At 38.0% G+C, this 22,031-nt stretch overlaps 2 protein-coding genes across 2 annotated transcripts in view; both read right to left on the bottom strand.

The window, feature by feature from the left end:
• Positions 1–22,031, bottom strand: part of traf3ip2b (TRAF3 interacting protein 2b) — a 1,379,907-nt gene that overhangs the window by 1,290,789 nt on the left and 67,087 nt on the right. The gene's annotated exons all lie outside the window — the stretch shown is intronic.
• Positions 19,616–20,287, bottom strand: LOC307143135 (putative claudin-24; the record flags this gene model as incomplete). The annotated part of the gene is made up of 1 exon (XM_079844439.1): positions 19,616–20,287. The coding sequence occupies one exon, from the start codon at positions 20,285–20,287 to the stop codon at positions 19,616–19,618; it is 672 nt and encodes a 223-aa protein (XP_079700565.1).

The raw sequence follows: 22,031 nt of genomic DNA, 5'->3' as shown, positions 1-22,031 counted from the left end.
TACGTCACTTCAAAACGTTCCCATGGCAATAGGGGGAAATGGCGGCTCTTGTGTGAAGTAAACGAAAAATGTTCAACTTTCTGCTAATAAATATGACTTTTTTGTAACGAAAATGCGGGGATTATGAAATCATGCTAGCCCCGCATATTTTGCACGCGGAAATAGACAATTTACGCGGCGAAAGTGCGGCGTATTTGAAAAAATGCGGCCCTATGCGGACTTTGACTGATTATGCATTAAATCATGCGATCGCATAATCACGTTTTTCTGGAGGGACTGGTTAACACTTCTCATTTACTTTGAATGGGTTCCGTCGCGTCGCTTCACTCGCGTTGCAAGCGGCACAAGTTGAAGATTTCTCAACTTTTCAAGTGCCAACGCAGGCGTCATCCAATCAGATCGCCATATGCAAATACCCTAGAGCAGACGCTAGCCAATTGCATTCATTTAAAACACTGGTGAATGAAGAACGATCAAAATGGAGGAAAAACTGATATGACCAAACCGAGACACAAACCGGAGAGACCAGGCCTGGAAGGAGGTGGCGGTTGGTGAATCTGGTATGTATCGTGCTTGTATTGTGTCACGGCTTTTTTTGTGTTGTGTTGTGGTCCAAGCGGTAAAATCCAACAGTTGTTCTTACTTTACTTAATGTCCAACAATTTGTTGAACTTACTTAAAACAATTAAGTAATCTGAACTATTTGCATGCCATGCCTTCGTTACTTAGAAAACTCAAGTAAACATTACTTGACTGGTTTGAGTACCATTTTGCCAAAGCAAAAAAACAACCGGGCGGACGGGCAAAGTGTTTTTGAGGCGGGGCATTTTTTTTTTATAGACTTTTCACTCATTTCCTCCACTTCCTCTCACCATAATTGTGATTAGTGTTCCCTTTGGTTGGGCACTTGGAACTTCATTCATATTATAGTAATTAACTTCCTTTTAATGCAGCAATGCAACAAGAAATCATAGAGGTGTGATTTCAGAAGAAGGGAAGTATTAAATATATATATATAATATTTGTCCATTAATGATATATAACATAACTATATTTCATGTCAAATAATTATCTTCTTGTCATTTTTTTGCTAATATTTATGGCATAACCTTTTAATTGGGTTGATATTATCCCTCTATATTTGTGACAATAGCAGTTGACCATGCATGAGTGAGTCACAGACTTCAACATTCAGCATGCAAAACACAACAATGGTAACAAGGATTTTTTTTGTTATTATTATTAAGAAGACCTTTACTATTTTATTTGCTGTCGTTATTGTGGTTATACTGACAAAAGACAAATAGTAAAATAAAGCCAAAAATAGTAAAACGAAGCAATTAATTTATTCATGCCGCAATGCACTCTGGGAGTAGACTACACTTCCTCAGATCACAGATAGAATTAAGTTGACAAAACTTAAACGGTTTAAGTAAGAACAATGCTTAAGTAATGCTTACTTAATTGAATTAAGGCAACAAGTTTGCACAATTTAGTTAAGTAAACTGAACTAATTCGTTTTTACAGTGTAATGTGATTGGCTGTCGTCACTATGACGGTCTCCGTCAGCCACGCCCTCCGTCAGGCGTTAACGCCGAATGCAGTGTCATCGTCGTGCCAGTGAGGCTTTTTCCGTAAGTTGAATGGATATTTTACTTTATAAAGTTTTAAATATGGATATTTTTCTTACATTGTATATAATGATCGTGATTTTAACGGTAAAAGACTGTAAAAATGCTATGGTTAAAAACAGTTCACTGGTTAACAGAAAGTTTCTGTACTTTATACGGTGAATAACCGTAATAGATCTAACCTACAATGTAAAAAATAAAAACAGAAAATGTACCGGTAATTTTCTGCCTGTACATTATCCAGTAATTTTACGGTAATTTCCGTTAACCCTTAAAACACAAACTAATGCAATGTGTAATTCAAAATACAGGTAAAACACCTGAAAAAAAAAAACAATATGGAAAATTCCTTCATATTTATACAGTACATTGTGCCTTTTTTACAGTGTACATTTTACAGTAAAATACCGTTAAATTTCGTTTTTGGAAGTGAAAAAGAACAAGTCGTTGTGTAATTTACTGTGAAAAAATGTAAATTGACATTCCCAGAATTCCCTGAGTGACACTTCACATTTGATATATTTTCATTGAAATAAATGTTTCTTCTTAGTTTTTTCTAATCAGTTATGCACATTGTTTTTATGTTACATCTAATGTTGTTAAATTAATGTTTATTGCATTTTTAAAATGTCATGTGTTAGCATGATGGTGTTCAGTGTTTGTGTGAATGACACTTAGTATTGTCCTCCTAAAAGCTTTGATTCATCATGTGACTCATCTCCACTGTGGTTGTCAGTATATATCAAAGGTACATAACAGATATTAGTATTTCAATAGGATGGAAATGTAACATTATTTCAGTTAATGAAATACAGTTATGTACTGTATATTTAACTTAAATCTGTAAAACCTAAAATGTTGCTACCGTATTTTTTACGGTAAAGTTTCAACCACAGCTGCCGTTTTTTTACTGTAAATTTTACTGTTTTTTTTTTTTTTTTTACCGTGTACACAAACCCATCGATTTAATATTTAACTTTAATATGATTGTATTGTGTCATGTGATGGCTCGAGGGTTAATTTTCATTTTTGGGTGAACTATCCCTTTAATGAGAGTCTTAACAACTGCCAGCTTGATCGGTCTTGAGACATGATCTAGAGATAGAGACGAGTTAATAATAATGAGAAGAGGCTCTTCTAGTAACTCTTTCAGTAGTTTAGTGGGTGTTGGATCTCATAAACATGTTGGTTTTAGATGTAATGAAAAGTTTATTTAGCTCTTCCTGTCCCACCTGTAAAGCACTGCCATTGTTTTCGAGGGGAGATAAGTGAGGCTGAATCATAAAACAAGTCAAAGGTTGTACTTTTACAATTGCTTTTCCTTATGAAGAAATTCATAAAGTCGTCGTCTGATTATGAAACCATGAGCACGCCTGCATTAAACTCCTGTTCAACTGAAAAAAAATGGTTCATTACTGTAAGAAGAAGAGAAAAGCTTGGACGGGGACTTCTGAGACAGACTGTAATCCTGATGATCAAGTCAATGAAGGAATTAAGGGGATTATTTCCTTTATCTTTCTTTGCTTGATCCCGCAGGAACATTGTGATTGTAAGAGATATTTTGAACAGTGATTGTTGGATAAGAAGCTTCATGTAGACACAGTGGCGTAACTTTGCTTTGAAAAGTGGTGGGGACACCGGGACACCGCACAACTCGTTTTGCTATGTGTTTATTTAATACAGAGACGCATTTCTGCCACATACATATTATTTTTTCACTCAATTAGCCTATGTAGTAATAACGAGATCTTATGTCATAAAAACGACATCATTTTCTCGTAATAACGAGATTGTTTGTTGTTAAAACGACATATTTTTTTCCCTAATAAGGACATGTGTTGTATAGTGATGTGTGTAGGCCATATCTGTATCCATATTGGAGAATGTATTTAGCCCATGCCTTTGTCACACTTGTCTGAAAAGCTCAGCGTAAAATATCTCATCCGCTGCCTGTATCGGTGGCAATGCCCATAGCACGAAATTGTTGTAGCCTAATTTATTGATTAATTTATTTATCAGAGCAGGTGGCCATGGACCGCTCATGTGGCGTAACTTTAACCTTGTAATGACGGACCCCGGTGCAGCCACAAATATCATAACTATCTATAAGTCCTACTGTAATTAAGACATTCTAGAAATGTATTAAAAAGAAAGACGCTTTCAGCCTTACTCAACTGCCGCGGAAACAGTGGGTTCAATGCATTCCCGGCGTTCTTATTTTGCTTCCGATGTATTAAATATAGGCTACAGGCAATTAGTTTATGAAACCTTGATGAAAATTAAAATACAATTCACTTTTCATCATCAACATATAAAAATTAAAACAATAATAGAATAGGCTAATATTTAAACATAACTGTGAATCTAAATAGGCTACGTTTTGCATGTAGCCTACTCCACTCCATACGCTTAAAAAAATGATTTTGTTTATTAAACAAAAAGTTTTTCATTTCAAATGTAATTTATAAATTCAGTTCATATTTCCAGCAAACGAAATTCCGAGCCAAAATAACAAAGTGGTAAAAAAAAATGCAACAATGAAAAATATTAAAGAATTCGCGGGTGCTTTCGTCGGCATGGAGTGGGGTCAGACATGATTTCTATTGAGTGTTGTTTTGCAGAAATCATTTCTTTAAAGTGAATTTCGTTTTCTATAAATTGTATTTTAATTTTGATCAAGGTTTCATAAATGAATGGCCTGTATATTTAATAGGCTACATAAGAACCAAAATAAGAACTGGATTGACGTGCGTAACGAACCCACCGGCCTGTTTCTGCGACCTTTGAGTAAGGCTGAAAGCGTCTTTCTTTTTAATACATTTCTAGAATATATGTAGCTATTACAATATAGCATACAATATATTACTGTAGGCCTATTATAGAGTTATGATATTTGTGCACCGGTTATGCCACTGATGCTAACATGAGCGGTCCATGGCACCTGTTACCCGTAACAAAGTGGTACAACTTTGAGTTACCATGCAATTTCAAACATTTTGCTCATCTCTGTAGCCTATGTGGCAGCTGGCAGCAATGCGTCACAATAACCTGGCGTAAAAGTCGATCATTCTTTACAGATGGCGCGGTATGTTTGGAAAGAAGACGAGTTCTTTATTAAACTCATTAAAAAAAAACAATAGAATATAAAATGCCACAATTTATCAAGACCTTGAAGCAGATAAGAGAGAGAAACACCTCGTATGTGCCGCTCAAGTATAAGGGGCTTTCCTTGCCATCAGTGCTTGAATAACACGCGCGTCTCCTTCCAGTAAAAATAATGGCGTGCGGTGGCTGGGATATACATAGGCTAAACCTAAAAACATACGCGGCATAATTTTTGGAATGGCTTATCACGTGAGGAAAAAAAATGTTTTAGTCGCATAACATCAGTTAATGGAAACGCTGTCATTTCGCAATATTTTTTTATTGACTATTAAATATGGCAAAAGTTTTGCAAAAATCTGTAATTGAAAAAAAAGCTTCTGACCTTCGGAAAAATGTGTTAAATGAATGTATTACGATTTGTAGATCGTGCTTTTGCTTTAATACACACCTTCCGTAATCCATTTTTCAATTACTTTTAAAAAGTGGTGGGGACAATATCGAGCCTGGCAAAAAGTGGTGGGGACATGTCCCACCCGTCCCACCCGTAAATTACGCCTATGTGACATAAGCTTGTCCACACTGAGAGAACAGGTTTGATTCAGCGGGAAAAGCACTTTTGCATACTAAAAATGTTGCATACTTCACTGGTGATGAAAAAGCACAGCAGTTTTGATGTCACAGAGACTGCATTTTTGTGTTTGCATGTTAGCAGTTTTGTGCAAAATTAATCAATATTTCATAACTTGCATCTATAAAAGACACTCCTTTTGTTGTGCAAGGGATTGTGGGTAATGTTGGCTCAAAAAGCATATGTTCCACTCAAAGTATGAAATTAGAAGCACTAATAATACTTTTGCACTATTTGAGATGGATAAAGTGCACATTGGCGACTCAAGACCTTGATTAGCTCGTTTAGGGGTGTTTGATTGGAATGTTTATTAAGACTTAAGTTAGTTGTATATTAACTTGTTTTAAATTCAATTTTAATTGTTGCATGTTTTTTCATGCTTCATCGTTGCAGCGCTTGTATGTAAGAGTGCATTACAAATAAAAGTATTTTTATTAATAGTACACTCTAAAAAAAAAGGTTCTATATGGCACCAAAAATGGTTCTTGGCTCGTAATCATAGGGGAACCTTTTTTAGTGCTATATAGCACCAATTTGGGTGCTTCAGAGGTTCTTCAGCGGTTCTTTGACTAAGGCGCTATATAGCACTGCTACCATATACAGAATATGTTAAGATATGATGCTATATAGCACTGCTACCATATACAGAATATGTTAAGATATGATGCTATATAGCACTGCTACCATATACAGAACATGTTAAAATATGGTGCTATGTAGCACTAAAAGTGGTTCTTCTATGATTAACAACGAAGAACCATTTTGGTGCCATATAGAACCTTTTTTTTTGGAGTCTATTGGAATACTTTACAATAAGGTTACATTTGTTAACACGAACAGTGCTTCTACATCATTTATTAATCTTAGTTAATGTTAATCTCATACAAATACATTTTAACTGGGATCAAAATATGTATCTGTTAACATTTAGTTAATGCACTGTGAACTAACATGAAAATCTGTTAGTGATGCCCGATATATCAGCCATCATATCGGTATCGGCCAATATATTTTAATGTTATCGTTATCGGCCAAATAAGAAAATTTGTCTTGTATTTTAAGCCGATAAATAATGAATTATTTCCTTTAGCTGAGACACTTCAGATATGCACTGTTCACCATTTTAAATGGCTTGAAATATGATTGGAATCACTTAAAAAAATGAAAATACAGTTCGGTGCAACATGTGCAGGGCAAGTCTGTCATATTGGCTACATAAAATTATAATGGGAACATCATAATTGTGTAATTGGGACATGGCTTTTAATGGTGAGACTTATGTTTTTGTAATCAGGCGCTCAAAAAAAATATAAAAATTTGGATTTCGATTTTTTTTCACTGTATTGGTTATCGGCTTTCAAATATAAAGAATTATAGGTTATTGGCCATATCGGTGCATCCCTAATATGTAACATTTTTTTCAGTAAAATATCCAAAAACTACTAAGCCAGTGTTATATATTTTGTACAGTTGAGTACTTACAATCTCCCAAATGTTTCCAACTATTTGTAAATCGTGAGTGTGCGTTACCTCACACTCATGAGCGGAGGAGCGGAAGTGGCGCCGGTGACTGTGGCATAATAAAAGTCCCACTGGCGACTGTGTCATAAAAGTCCCGCTGCTCGCGAGGCGTGTGTTGCGTTCATCTTATTAACAATCGCTCCAGCGGTTCCTCAGCTCCACAACACTCGCTCCTGCTCTGCTTCACTACAGTAACGTTAATAATCACATCCACATGATTTCTGCCCGAGTCCTGTCCCGATTCTTTCCCACCGGCTGTGAACTGAAGACCACATGTCCCAGGATTCTGCTTTAAAGGAGCTGTATGTAGGACTGTGGCCAAAACTGGTACTGCAATCACTTTCAAATGACTGTAGAGCGGTGTATCCCCTCTCCCCCTCCCCTGACTCGAGGTTGCCAGATAGACTGCAGGATCCAGCAGGAACGTAGGCTGCTATAAGGAGCTTTCAATGGCAAGTGACGAGTCCTACACAGTACGTTTTTTTTCTTTCTGTTAATTATGTTTATGCTTCAAGAGCGATGTTTTGTGAAGTAATTATGAATCGCAAAAATTTACTAATGGCGATTAGCCAAATATAATCGTAAATATGAACGCTCGTGACAGTACATTCCCACATGAAAAAATACTATAGTAAAACTACAGCAAAGCTAAATAACATTAGCAATGGTCATACAGGTCCACTTGCAGCATGTTTTGTCCACTATATATGCGAAGAACGAATGAGGAATAATTTTTACTGAGGTAACGTTAGGCTACAGTCTCAAATACGTTTTCACATTGCCATATATAGGCGTGCTAATGTTGTTTTCCTCAGCGTCCCAGCATAATGACAGAGAAACGGGCTCTGATAATGCATTACTAATGTTAGCAATGACGACTCGCCGTTTTTATTTACCAAACAATTCCTTAACGTACCTTTTCAATTCAATGACCCACCTCCTCCATCTGCGCTAACCTAACGTTACTTTGCACGAACATGCATAACTTTGTTCGACTGTCATGAATATTTGAAATGTCCATTTACATTAAGTACAAGTTAGCCAAACATAGATGAACCTTACCTGTCCAGGAGAAAATTAGCAACGTTGGCATCAGTCTTCAAATTATTCTCCGTTTTCAGCCGTCTCTATCTTTCAAAGGCATCTCTTATACAAATCCTTGTTTTATTTCGGACACTGTCACAACGTTTTTCTGATTCATAACGAGGCCGTTTAGGTTTTGTAAAGTTAGACATTGTTTATCCAAAAAGTTTGTAGCTGCAGCTGTGGTAACTAGAGCAGAGCTGGCCACCCGAATGCAGAAACACTACTGACTTTATGATTGGTCGACAGGTGGAGGGTGGAGCTTCAGGCCAAAACACAACATGTCAACATCAACATCCGTTGAGGGCTGCAACTTCACTTTTAAAATGACAATATCTTGGCCTGACAACTGTTGTCAGTGATATAAGCATTTGAAATTAACATGATTTCTTAATGTCTAGTGACATATCAGGGCCATTTTATGATTAATTGAAATACATTTCTTACATACAGTTCCTTTAACTAACATTAACAAAGGTTAACAAATGCTTAAAGAATATATTGCTCATTGTTAGTTCATTCATAGATGTTAACAAATGAGAGCTTATTGTAAAGTGTTACCATTATAATTGATCTCCTGATGCCTGCTTAAAAATGCTTGAGTGACAGTCGAGCAGGAAGCGGGGGGAACTTGCGTCATCGAGGCGCTGGCTTCGGCCCATGGCTGGTAGGTGTGGATCTCACATCTCGACCTCTCCGGAGAGCCGCTCATGTGAACTAGAGCGGAGGATGGCAGTGGCAGGGCACGTGAAACGCTCTCCAGACGATCACTACACTAATTGTTAGGCTGGAAGTGCAGTCTGTGCCAAAGCAGTTCTCTCTGAGGTCCACATTGTGCCAAGACCGATGGCAGCAGAACAAAAGGTCTCTCTTATGCACTATCAGAAGCAAAAACAAGCACAGTAAACACAGATTTCTGTTCAGTTTCCAGGGAATGCATGGACCGCATACCTTGAATGTATGAAAGCATCTGGAAATTAAATTAGCATCATTAAAATAAGCATGAAATGAAAATTCACCCTATTTTCTAAATGCATGTTATAGATCTTTTTGTGAACAGTTAATCTGTGCAAATTTTTGTTTTGACCTATGTAATTTTTAGTCAATTTCATAACTGGACCATTTACTTAAAGAGTATTTAACACAGACAATCTTGAGTATATAGAGTAGTGTTGACCCTTCATATCTCCCGAGAGTCTTTAGTTTTATCAGATTTATAAAAGACAGATACACTGTACCGATTCTTTCTGAAAACAGCCGAGTCCGTGGAGGCGTGCAGTGGGCGGAGCTAAAGAGTCACGAACACACACACACACACACACACACACACACACACACACACACACACACACACACACACACACACACACACACACACACACACACACACACACACACACACACACACACACACACACACACACACACACACACACACACACACACACACACACACACACACACACATCATGGCATTATCCCTGGATAACTCTTGATTCTCTATACGTTGGTGTTGTTCACATCATATGCACTTACACGATTGCCAACAAAACACACACATTTGATGCAGTTTCACTCCCGCCTGAGGTTTCCACTCATGATCAGGAACAAACACACACACACTCACAGAACTCCAGAAACACAAACTGCATCCACTGTTCCCTTAATGCTGGGTTATTTGGGAAGCTGAACAAGGTGATCTTTCCCTCACACCAGAAACATTTCCTTAGTGACATTGTTGATCTCGTGGTCTAAAAAGATGTCATATTTAATATTTAGATTTAATACTGGCAATATTTGAAAAATGCAGAGCCCAGCGGAAACAGAGAGGGCGGGGCTGAGCGGGATAGATCAGACACATGCGATGTATTGTCATTCAAATGAACTGAATCAATAGGCAGCGCAAAAGCATCAGAATAGCATCGCTGTACTAAACAGCCTTTAAATGGCAGGAGGCATCATGCACATCAAAAACAGGCAAAGCAACAAATTCATGTTGTTCAACATATCCTAGCATATCCCTTTGTAGTCGTTAACATTTTCATAAGTAACTGTATTTTAATCACACATTTTTTTTCAGTAACTGTAACAGATTACAGTTACATTTATTGTGTAATGAAAATTTTGCAATGTAACACACACTGCCTCAGGCACGTGCAGAGGGGGGGGCTTTGGGTGCTCGAGCCCCTGCCCTTTTTCAAAATGAATCAAAAGTGCCCCTCTCAGACAAATATCAATGATAATATCGTGGTCGATAAAAGGAAATAAATGTGATTATTATAACATGACAATGTATACAATAGTAATGGACGGCTCAAAAGTCGGACAATTTCTGTTCAGGCGTTGCTATAACGCGTTGCTATGGGTTGCGTGCGTTTTGATTGACAGCTGATTTTCCTCTGTTCGGAAACGGCTCTCGAGCCAAATATGGTCCTTTCAGAGAGTGTGTGGCCTTACGGGGAAAAAGTAAACCAATATTTTTTTTTTCATCCATAATCAGAGCTAATGTGTTGATTTAATTACACATCTATATATTATATATTTTAAAGTATTACACAATCACCAATGCCCGTTTGTTAGTGTATATACACCAACCAATCGTGATCTGGCAGGCGATGTGAAGCGGTAATTTTCTGATCTTATTCATAAATCGGTTAAAAATGACATGGACAGACGAACTAACGTTTGTGGAACGATTTCCTGCGGTTTGTCTCATTTTATTAATTTTAATAATCACTGACAAAATGGATTTTAACTGACAACAAACAAATCCCTGCACAAAACCATGCAGCAGCAAAAGTCGCATTAATGGTAAGTAGTGTTAAATTCACTTGTATTTATGTAGCCTATATTGATACACCGTTTACTATTTCATGAAACTATCAAAGTTAAAAAAACCAAGTGCCACCGGCACCTACAGGCCTTTATGTGAAGTGTAGGCTGGCGAAATGGTTACGTGAAAGGACTTTATTATATTAACGTTAACATTTTTGAATATTATGCTGCATTATGAAGTCTCTTATGTTCTTCAAGCCTGCATTTATTTGATAAAAAAACAGCAATATTGTGAAATATATTAAAATAATGGTTTTCTATTTTAAAATAATTTAAAATATAATTTATTTTTTTGATCACAGCTGGATTTTCTGCATAGTGTCACATGATCATTCAGAAATCATTCTAATATGAGGATTTAATGTCAATGATGGAAACTGTGATACTTTTTTCAAGATTGTTGGATTAATAAAAAGTTAAAAAGAACATAATGTAATAATATTTCACAATAATAGGCTACTGTTTTTTCTGTATTTTTGATTAAATAAATTTAGGCTTGATGAGCATAAGGATATATATATATATTGCCCCTTTTTTACATTTGAGCCCCTGCCCCTGAAGAACTCTCTGCACGGCCCTGCACTGCCTCCAGAGCAAGACATCAACATAGTTATACATCATAGGCTTGGCCCACTGGCGTTCAATCGCTTATTGGCTGACATTTGCCTACAATGGATTTAAGCGTTACGTCAAAAAAAGCAAATATAACCCATTATTATATTATATAGGATTATATGTTTGTTCTGAGGATTTTGTTATGTCAGCGAGGCACAGTGTAACGGAAAGTTTGCAAAGAAACTTTTGTTGACAGATGAAGCAGTCGGCTGTATTGGATCTGATTTCATCTACGTTTAATATGGATAATGTTTGGTCTTCGGGGTCTTTTCTGACCCCAAAGGTCGTTTGCTCAAATAAAAAATGTTTTTCCCTTTGTCCAAATGGCATGAGACTTTGTACGGTTGTCAACACTCTCTAGATGTACAAATAAAAAAAATAATTGGATTGATATCTGTTTTTATGTTTGTGTGACAAAAAAAGTCACACTCAGGGTCAACCCGCTTAGAAAATGGACAAAATTCATCCTCAAAAACAGAAACAACACAGAACACGCAAACAGAAATGAAGTGGCACACTTCCAACAATGCATAAAACATCCAGAATGCAAAATTATCATGCTCACACACACACACACACACACACACACACACACACACACACACACACACACACACACACACACGAATACATTTGTTATTGCTGTTCATTGCATTTTGATGTTCATGTTGTGCATTTTTTACTCAATCAATATGTAATATAACTGTTCACTTCTGTTCATTTTTGTTCTGTTGCAGTTAGTAACTGAAGTGTAGATTCAATTTGTAGAATTATAAGAAAATCTGATTTTTGAAATAAATGATAAACTCTAAAGACTCCAACTTTTCTCTTGTTCAGGTTTGATTGTAATCATAATGTAACATCATTGAAAAAAAGATTTTTTCAGTACAAAAAAATGTTAAACTTTGACAAAATTAATTAATTTGAATTGTTATAATTGTGATTTCATAACATTTAGATATGAATCCAACTGAAAAATACTTGTGAAAAGATGTCTTTCAGTCAGTCAAATAGCAATTAGCAAATAGTAGATCTCTGCAGCCTTTTTATTTTATTTTATTTTTTTACTGTATCTTCCAAAAGATGGGCAAAATTCTTACACTAAACCATGTCAAATTATCCATGTTATCCCCACGAATGAAAGTTAAAAAACTGATTTTGTGTGAAAATCCATTAAAAAAATATTTTTATTTATTTTTTATAAATTAAAAAATTATTATAAATACTCCAAAAACTGCACAGATATTTAGTAAAAAACATTAATAAACAGAGTAAAATTACATTTGTTCTAAAAACAAAAAATTGTTTTGTTACAAAATTACATTTTGTTGCCTGGGGTCTGTGGAGACCTGAGTATAATTCCCAAACGAAGACTGTTCAAGGGTTAAAACAATGTCACAGCTAGCCATATTTTAACCATGTTCATACCCAAATACATACATTTAGCCCCAAATGTCTGATTTTAGTGTAGTAGCAATGGTAATTCTTTAACCCCACTAAAGAAAAGCATGACTTGGAGGATGCGTTTCATCCATATGGCTCATTATCATAAAGGAAGTGGGCAGGAAGCCGTCGGCACCATGTGCTCCTGATAGTGAAGAAACCTTTGTATGTTAAAGATGGCAAGATTAGCATACAACATTATAATGAGTCCATTGTGGAAACCCAACAAAGAGAACGTTCATCTGACGGCATGAACCCGGGCCGGACAGAACCGCTGAGACTGAGACGGGCATGAGAAGATCCGATCCACACAGTTAAAACATTTCAGACAAGAGGCGGAAGGGATTTTGGGAAAGTACATGATCAAAGACACATTCCTCCTGCAGAACTGGGCTCGATTCCATCGGGACACACACACATCAGAGATCACACACTTCTGTGAGGTGTCAAAGCAAATGGATATCTTTTATATAACAATGTTGTCTTGGGTAATGCAATTTTGTCTCAGTGAAGAACACAGAGGGTCATGTTGAACACTTTCACCAAACAATGTGTATTAACATTGTTTCTTTCAAATTATGCTGCAAACTGACTAATTGTCACTTCCAAGATACAATAGTTGAAGATGAAATTATACTGCACATTTCATCATCATATTATCAAATCTAGATCCGTTTGTCTCTAAATTTCTCATTATATTTGACATTTTTTTGAAAATTATATATACACTACATTGCCAAAAGTATTGGGACGCCCCTTCAAATCACGGAGTTCAGGTGTTCAATCACTTCATGGCCACAGGTGTATAAATCAAGCTCTAGTGCAGACGCTTATACACACATTAGTGAGAGAATGGGCCGCTCTCAGGAGCTCAGAGAACTCAGGCCTGTGCAATAAGTCCAAATATTATACTAAATATCCCACGCTTAACTGTTAGTGGTGTTATAACAAAGTGGAAGCATTTGGGAACAACAGCAGCTCAGCCACAAAGTGAAAAACACAGAGCGGGGTCAGCGCATGCTGAGGGTCACAGAAGTCGCCAACTTTCTGCAGAGTCAAGAGCTCCAGACCTCCAAACTTCTGTGTCCTTCAGATGAGCTCAAGATCAGTGTGTAGAGCTTCAGGGAATGGGTTTCTATGGCCGAGCAGCTCATCCAAGCCTTACATCACCAAGTGCAATGCAAAGTGTGGGATGCAGTGGGGTAAAGCGCGCCACCACTGGACTCTAGAGCAGTGGAGACGTGTTCTCTGAGTGACCAATCATGCTTCTCTGTCTGGAAATCCCATGGACGAGTCTGGGTTTGGCGGTTGCCAGGAGAACGGGACTTGCCTGACTGCATTGTGCCGAGTGTAAAGTTTGGTGGAGGGGGGATTATGGGATGAGGTTGTTTTTCAGGGGTTGGGCTTGGCCCCTTAGTTCCAGTGAAAGGAACTCTTAATGCTTCAGCATACCAAGATATTTTGGACAATTTCATGTTCCCAACTTTGCGGGAACAGTTTGGGGACGGCCCCTTCCTGTCCCAGCATGACTGACCAGTGCACAAAGCGTCTCCATAAAGACACGGATGAGCGAGTTTGGTGTGGAGGAACTTGAGTCCTGACCTCAACCCGATAGAACAGCTTTGGGATGAGTTAGAGCGGAGACTGAGAGCCAGGCCTTCTCGTCCAACATCAGTGCCTGACCTCACAAATGCGCTTCTAGAAGAATGGACATAAACACACTCCTAAACCTTGAGGAAAGCCTTCCCAGAAGAGCTGAAGCGGTTAGAGCTGCAAAGGGTGGGACAACTTCATATTAAACCCTACGGATTAAGAATGGGATGTCATTAAAGTTCATGTGCAAGTAAAGGCAGGCGTCCCAAAAACGTTTGGCAATATAGTGTATATATTGTTATATATTAATAATCATATATTGTATATTAATGGATATAAAATTGGCAAAATGCAATTCAATGCAAAAAAGCATGTTTACTAGTCTCAGACTTTTGAATCTCACTGCATGTAAATTTAGTTTATTAAGCATTTTAAAATATTCTTTCTTAATTTATGATCCTCACAAGCAGTATTGTCATAAATATGTTTGCTTTCAACTAATAGATTGAAGCCAATTGCACAAAGTAGAATAAAAAATGAACATCCATCTCTTCATGCATCACATGACAAAAACATTCAGCTGCTTTATTGACTGATCATCACAACTTTGGTACTTTGACACATCAGAGAACACAATATATCATGTCTATTATCTCTCATTCACTCGCTCAGTGCTTTAAAATATAAAAAAACAGACAAACTGACAAGCTTGCAGCTGGTTTTTCGGGTAATATTTGGATATTTAGCATAAAATTGTCTCTCATAAATGACCTCATAGTCATAAAAGTGCACTTTCTTGGAAAGTTTGCATATTTCATTTTCATGATTAGTCAACGATTTCTCATTAGAATCACAGTCACATGTGCAGATCTGGGTGTACAAATTAGCTTATAACATGATTCACGGATAGCTTGCAATAGTACTGATGATTTATAATCAAAATTAAGGGTAACGCTTTACATTAAGGTTCCATTTGTTAACATGAACTGACAATAAAAATGACTAACACATTATTACAATCAAAAGTTAATGTTATATTTAATGGACCTGAGCTGGCATGAACTAACAATTAATAGTTGCACTAGTTGGGTTATTTTTTCAGTGTTTGGGTAGTTTTTGTGTTACCCAGATCCTGGGTCAGACGTAACAACCCAGTGTTGAGCTATTCATCGCGCCATACTAAACAATAAGCTTGTATTATAGTAAAAACTAGGGGTGGAACCTCGGTTCGGTATGCACTTGCACTGCGGTTCATCTCAAATCAGATGACGAATCTATAATATAGTCTGTTGAAAATAACAACGTGTAAAACAGACAGACAGAGTTAGGCTAATGTATGTTTCTGTCGATGGATACACATTCTAGCTTCCCAATACCAGTGTTGGGGAAAGTTACTTTGAAAAGTATTGCGTTACAATATTACGTTTCTCCCTTAAAAAGTAACTAATTGAGTTACTTAGTTACTTTTTAAGAAAAGTAATGCGTTATGTTACTTTTGCGTTACTTTTTCTCACCTGGGCTGGGCTGGGCTTGTTTTTTTGTTTGAAAATTGAAATAATAAGCCTCAGGCTGAGGTAAAAATGTGCTGCCATTCTGGATAATGGAAGAATAGGACGCAGGAGAAAAAAGTTTTACCAATAAAAACAAAAAATCTAGTTATATTTGCTCATGGGTTAACTGAATCATCGAAGGTCAGCAGCAAAACATTAGTCAATAAAGGTAGATTAAATGCATAAAAAAAATTTTTTATATAACATTTATATATTTGAGGTTTGCATAGTACTCTGATTTTGCATTTGACTCATTTTATTCATTTTGGGAAGTACTGAATTTTTATTGTGCAAGTGAGATGAATAAAATGCTCACATTTAGTCTAGAACTACAATAACCATCATGAGTAACTTGCGTTACTTTTTTGAAAAAGTAACTCAGATATTTTGTTGTAAATTTGAAAAGTAATGCGTTACTTTACTAGTTACTTGAAAAAGTAATCTGATTACGTAACTCAAGTTACTTGTAATGCGTTACCCCCAACACTGCCCAATACATTACAACAACAACAACAACAACAACGATGATCAAAAAGCATGGACAAAACAGTCACTCTTGTAAGCGAGTGCCGTACGCCCAAACGCGACTCACTCATATAAGCCGTCATAGCGCGCGAGCGCAGGTGAGACCTGAACAGCACACGTTGTGCTTAAACTAAACTAATTTAAAGGGATAGTTTACCTAAAAATGAAAGATCCAGGATATAGGGGACTTTGTTTCTTCAGTAGAACACAAATTAAGATTTTTAACTCCAAACGTTGCAGTCTGTCAGTCGTATAATGCATGGGAATGGTAACATGCAGCTGTGAGAGTAAAAAAAAAACATGCAAACGAATCCAAATTAAACATTGCAGCTCGTAGCTCTTAAGACGTGCTCTAATCTTGATGTGCATGGATTGCGTAGTACTTGAATCTCAAAAGATCACGTGCTCTGTGGGTGTGGCCGCATTAACACTAATGAAGAGGCTCGCGAATGACAGACATCTCTCTCTTTTCAAACAGATTACATAAACAGAATATTTTTTTTCAATTTGATTTACATTATGAAAAACCTGACATTTCACTAAGTTACAGTTCCTTTTCTGAAGACTAGAGAGTCTGCAGATCGCGCATCATGTTTGTTTTCTTTATTTAGCAAAAAGCACATGTTGTTTTTATTGTGAGTGTACACAAATAAAAGTAGATACTTAACAGGTTATAATGATGTATAACACTTGCCTGAATGATAAAAAACTTTATTTGAGTGATAAGAAAAAAAATCGAGGCTGTTGCGCCGGCGTGATCTTCGACCTCTAGGGGTTAAGACACGAAACAATTGGTTTGTGTGAGAAACCGAACAGTTTATATATTTTTTTTACCTCTAATACACCACCATGTCCAACAGCCTTCAGTGCGATTTCTTCCGGTGAGTGAGGTCTGTACACAATATGGCGTAGTTTACACAAGCGGCGGAAGCGATCTCTCGCGCGTTTCTCTGTCATATCGTGTACATTGACCTCACTCACCGGAAGTGATGGCGCGCTGAAGGCTGTTGGATATAGCGGTGAATTTGAGGTGAAAAATGACATAAATACGGTTTGGTTTCTTGCACAAATCAATCTTTTCGTGTCTTAAGACATCAATGTGTCGTCACGAGCCGCAGGGTTTAATTTGGATTTGTCTGTGCATGTTTTTTTTACTCTCATAGATTATTCACATGCATTATATGACTGACAGACTGCAACGGTTGGAGTTAAAAATCTTCATTTGTGTTCTACTGAAGAAACAAAGACACCTACATCTTGGATGCCCTGGGGGTAAGCAGATAAACATCAAATTTTCATTTTTTAATGAACTATCCCTTTAAGCCTTGCCAATTTAGACTTCAAGAGCAAGACGTGAAAGAGAACTTGCGCACGCTAAGAGGAGATTTGTGTGTGTGTGTGTGTGTGTGTGTGTGTTTGCACTCATCTGAAGCATGCGCACGGCGAGTCGCAGATAATGCGCAAATATTGAGTACTCTTTCAAGTCTTGCGCTTGAACAGACAAATTCACACAAAACATGTCAACATGATCGTCTTGGTGAGTATCCTAGCAAACATAGTAGGTTATGTCTTAAGTAAAACGTAAACAGTCGAGAAAGACGTATTCATGTGTAATATGTCTTAAAAGAAAAGAAGCATTTTCCTGCTGTCTGTGTTTTTGTCAAGCGGCACCTCCCCCAGTTTCTCTTGAAGCCAAAACGGAAGTTGATTAAACTGCAATTCATGGACTGGCCACTAGAGGCAGACTCCAGAAGGAGCAGACTCTCACTGAGCTCATGTTAAAATGGCCAACTTTACAGCAGAAGAACACATGTTTACAGTCTGGGACAAATTGTGGTTTTGGTCTATACGGCTAATTTTGCTCTTCATGACGACTGTGAGGGGGGTGAATTATTTTAAAACTCATTCGTTTACATTATATAAAGCATTAAAGTTCTGCATAATTAAGGGCGTGGCCACTTTGAGTGACAGGTGTTAGTCATCACGTCACCTCAGCTCCGCCCACATCCCGCCTCTTTGCCCATTTTCTGTTATGAAAATAACATCTTATTTCCAAGATGGCAACGGCCAGCTCGTCCCTATTTTGCGCTTCAAAACTGCTCTTCAGAATCCTATGGTTGACGTCAAAAAAGTTTTTTTTTTTTTTTACAGTCTATGTTTTTTATAACAAATGACAAAGAAATCACTCACTGCTCTGAATAGTTTTTGTAACTTCAATAATTATTCATCTATATTTAATTCATACATTGAAGATTATAATATGCAATGTTATTTTATATTTGATTACTTTATTCAATTTCTCTACCTGGAAAACCTGAAAAGCACTGTTTATTTTACATGCATCTTTGCTCTGTTGTATGTATTTGTGCTGTTGCTTGTAGTTTGATTATTTGTTCTTATTTTGTTTATTTTTATTTGACAAATGTCCTAATTACCCTGAACATAGCACATACCGAACCGTGCCGAAATCGTGACCCCAAAACCGCGATACAAACCGAACCGTGAGTAATTTGAACCCCTAGTAAAAACGAATCAACCCCATGGGTTACATAAACAACCCAATTTGCTGGGTAAAATTAACCCAACATGTATTCTGTCCTATATATGTACCCAGCCCTTGGGATAAAAACAACCCAAATTGGTTGTTCTTTAGACTGGCATTAGCATTAGCATTAACAAAGATGAATAAATACTGTAATGTATTGCTCATTGTTAGTCGATGTTATTTAATGCATTAAAAAGTTGCTGCCTTAGTCTTTTAAGTACAATCAACTTGGATGTTTTAGTCATTTCAACTTAAACTGACATTAAAAAAAAGTTGTATAACATAAATAAAGTCGAAAATTGCTTGATTTCTTTAAAACACGTCATAAATTATTGATCATATGTTTGTTTACAGTGTAATAGGACCTTATTGTAAAGCGTTACCAAATTAAGTCTAATCTGACAAAAAAGTAGCAGCATTTAATTACAATCAACTCATATATCTGATCAATAGAGATCACTGAATTATTATCAGTGCAGAAAACATTAGTTGAAGCAAAACTGTGCCATATGTGTTTAACCAACCAGTCAATACTCATAGCTCACACATATTCTGTCCTCCTGCGTGGAGAACGATCCGGATGCCTCATATTAGCTCTGTGTAGGGGTATAGACTGCTGTAAGCGGCATGTTTCCTCTCTCAGATACAAGCAAGAGGTGACCAACAAGAACCCGGCCACCACATGCAAACAGCCGGCGGTCCATCCGCAGAAGAGCGCGTCTCCAAACTCCCAGCGAGGAACCACGCTTGGCACGCTCTCGTCGAAGAAGCGCAGGACCGTCAGGTGCGCCACGTACGAGACGGGCACGAGGCCGAGGACTCCCGCGATGAAGCAAAAGATCCCCCCGAGCATTTTCAGGGTCCGCTTGGCTTCGAAGGTCTCGGTGCGCCTGCAGCTGTTCACCAGGTAGATGCCCGGGACGGCGAACGACAGGCCGATTAAACCCGCCGCCATCGCGGCGCACATCAGGATTCTGGCCAGCCGGATGTCAGGAGGGAGACCCAGCAGACTGTCGTACGGCCGGCACTCAGTGACCCCGAGATCGTGCACCACGCACGTTCCCCACAATCCCAGCTCGAAGCTTTCCGAAGGCAGGAGCTCCGTGGAGAGCGTGAGCCAGCAGGGCATGGCGGTGCTGACCAGCGAACACAAGCAGGCGGCCAGCGAGAAGAACACACCCAGCAGCTCCAGAGCGCACACTCCTGGGTCCATGACCACCTCTCCTCCTCCTCCACCTCTTCTCCGTCCACTAGTTAGTAGACTGAAGGGTGCAGACCGCTGACAGGAGCATTAGTGTCGGCGAGGAGTCGCGCGTCATCTCGGGTCGGGTGGGCAGAAGCGCTCTGATCTCTCTCTCTCTCTCTCTCTCTCTCTCTCTCTCTCTCTCTCTCTCTCTCTCTCTCTCAGCACAACAACATCATTCACATGTGCAGATCATCTGAAAACACACACACACACTCTTGCACAGAGACTCAGTGCTTCAAATAATGTTATGCCGCTGCGTTTTGCACAGTATAATTCATAATAATTCAGTTATCTCTAATGCAAGGCAAGTGAAAATAGTGATATATTCTGTTTACACCATGTAGCAGTTCTTTGCAATATGTGTTAATAGTAATTAGATGCTATTTATGCTTTTTTTTGTCAGATACATACTCTTTGTACCGCAGTTTTATTGTACATTAACAGGATGCAATAATAACAGAGTGTAAATGATTATATTTATTACATTTAATAAATGTATGCCGCCTTAATGGGACCCTACCCAACCCCTAACCCAGGGGTTTTCAAACTTTATGAAGCCAAGGACCCCCAAACATGATGAACCTTTTATGAGGGACCCCATTCCTAAAATCCATCTCTATATTTTGTATGTATGGATTAGATAAATAGTAAGGGTGACATTATAAATACAACATATAGTTTCCAAACTTGAATTGGCTATACTTAAAGTTGGATGTATAAACCTGAAGCAGACATTTTCAATTAAAAATAATTTATATAAGCAACTTTCACAATAAATGTATGTAAGTAGCGTAAGTACTGCTGTCTTACTCACTAGAAAGATGCAAAGTAAACATATATGTGACAAGCAGGGTGAGCGAGAGTCGCGAGAGAGCGACGCGAGGCCGGTGAGTGATTGGATGATGAGCGTCAATATTGGATCTCTCACGGAGGAGTGACGGCAGCATAAAAGGAGAAGCGACGATTTTTACAATATACAATTCTGGAAAGTGTGTATAAGGCAAGAAAGAAGAGAAACATTTACTCAAACTGATAAAATGTTTGGTAGACTTTATCCATTTTTACTTTGCCTTTTTATTCTCTGAAATTTTCTGGGGACCCCTTAGAACCTTCTGAAAACCCCTGCCCTAACCCAACTCCCTAACCCTACCCAATAAATACCTTTATTATTTGGGGTTGAACATGACAATGGCTATAACACCCAACCATTAGTCCGATTGACTTGAACATTGGCATGCTGTGTCTTTGTCCAGGGTGCCATTTATGTTTGAGGACATTTGCATATCTCAAAAAACATGGCCGCCATCAACCAATGAAATTTGAGCATCTATTAGACAAGGTTAACAGAGGCCGATCTGAACGAAACTTAGTATTCGTGCGAATGACACGGTGCAAATTGAGCGTTTTGTGTGAATCGCGCAAGTTGAAAAGTCTGAACTTTGGTGGATATTCGTGAATTTGCGTCTGTTGTGAAGTGAATGTCAAGGTGCTGATCCACTTGTCCGTGCAACACTTCTGTCGCGCCGCACTCCACTTTATTCCTATGGGTGACGTCAAGCGTCTTTAACGCACCCGCAGAGCTTTCCGGGAAGGCGGCGCTGCATTTGAACAAATGCTGCGCGTCAAAAAAGCTGGCCAAAGCTCAACTTTATGCAAATGAATCCGTTTAACGCGACACGACTATCCAATAGAAGTAGAGCACATGGAGGGA

This window comes from Gobio gobio, assembly GCF_949357685.1.
Source record: "Gobio gobio genome assembly, chromosome: 19".
Lineage (NCBI taxonomy): Eukaryota > Metazoa > Chordata > Actinopteri > Cypriniformes > Gobionidae > Gobio > Gobio gobio.
Note: the sequence above shows the minus strand (reverse complement) of the source record. Positions and strands in the feature narration are given on the sequence as shown.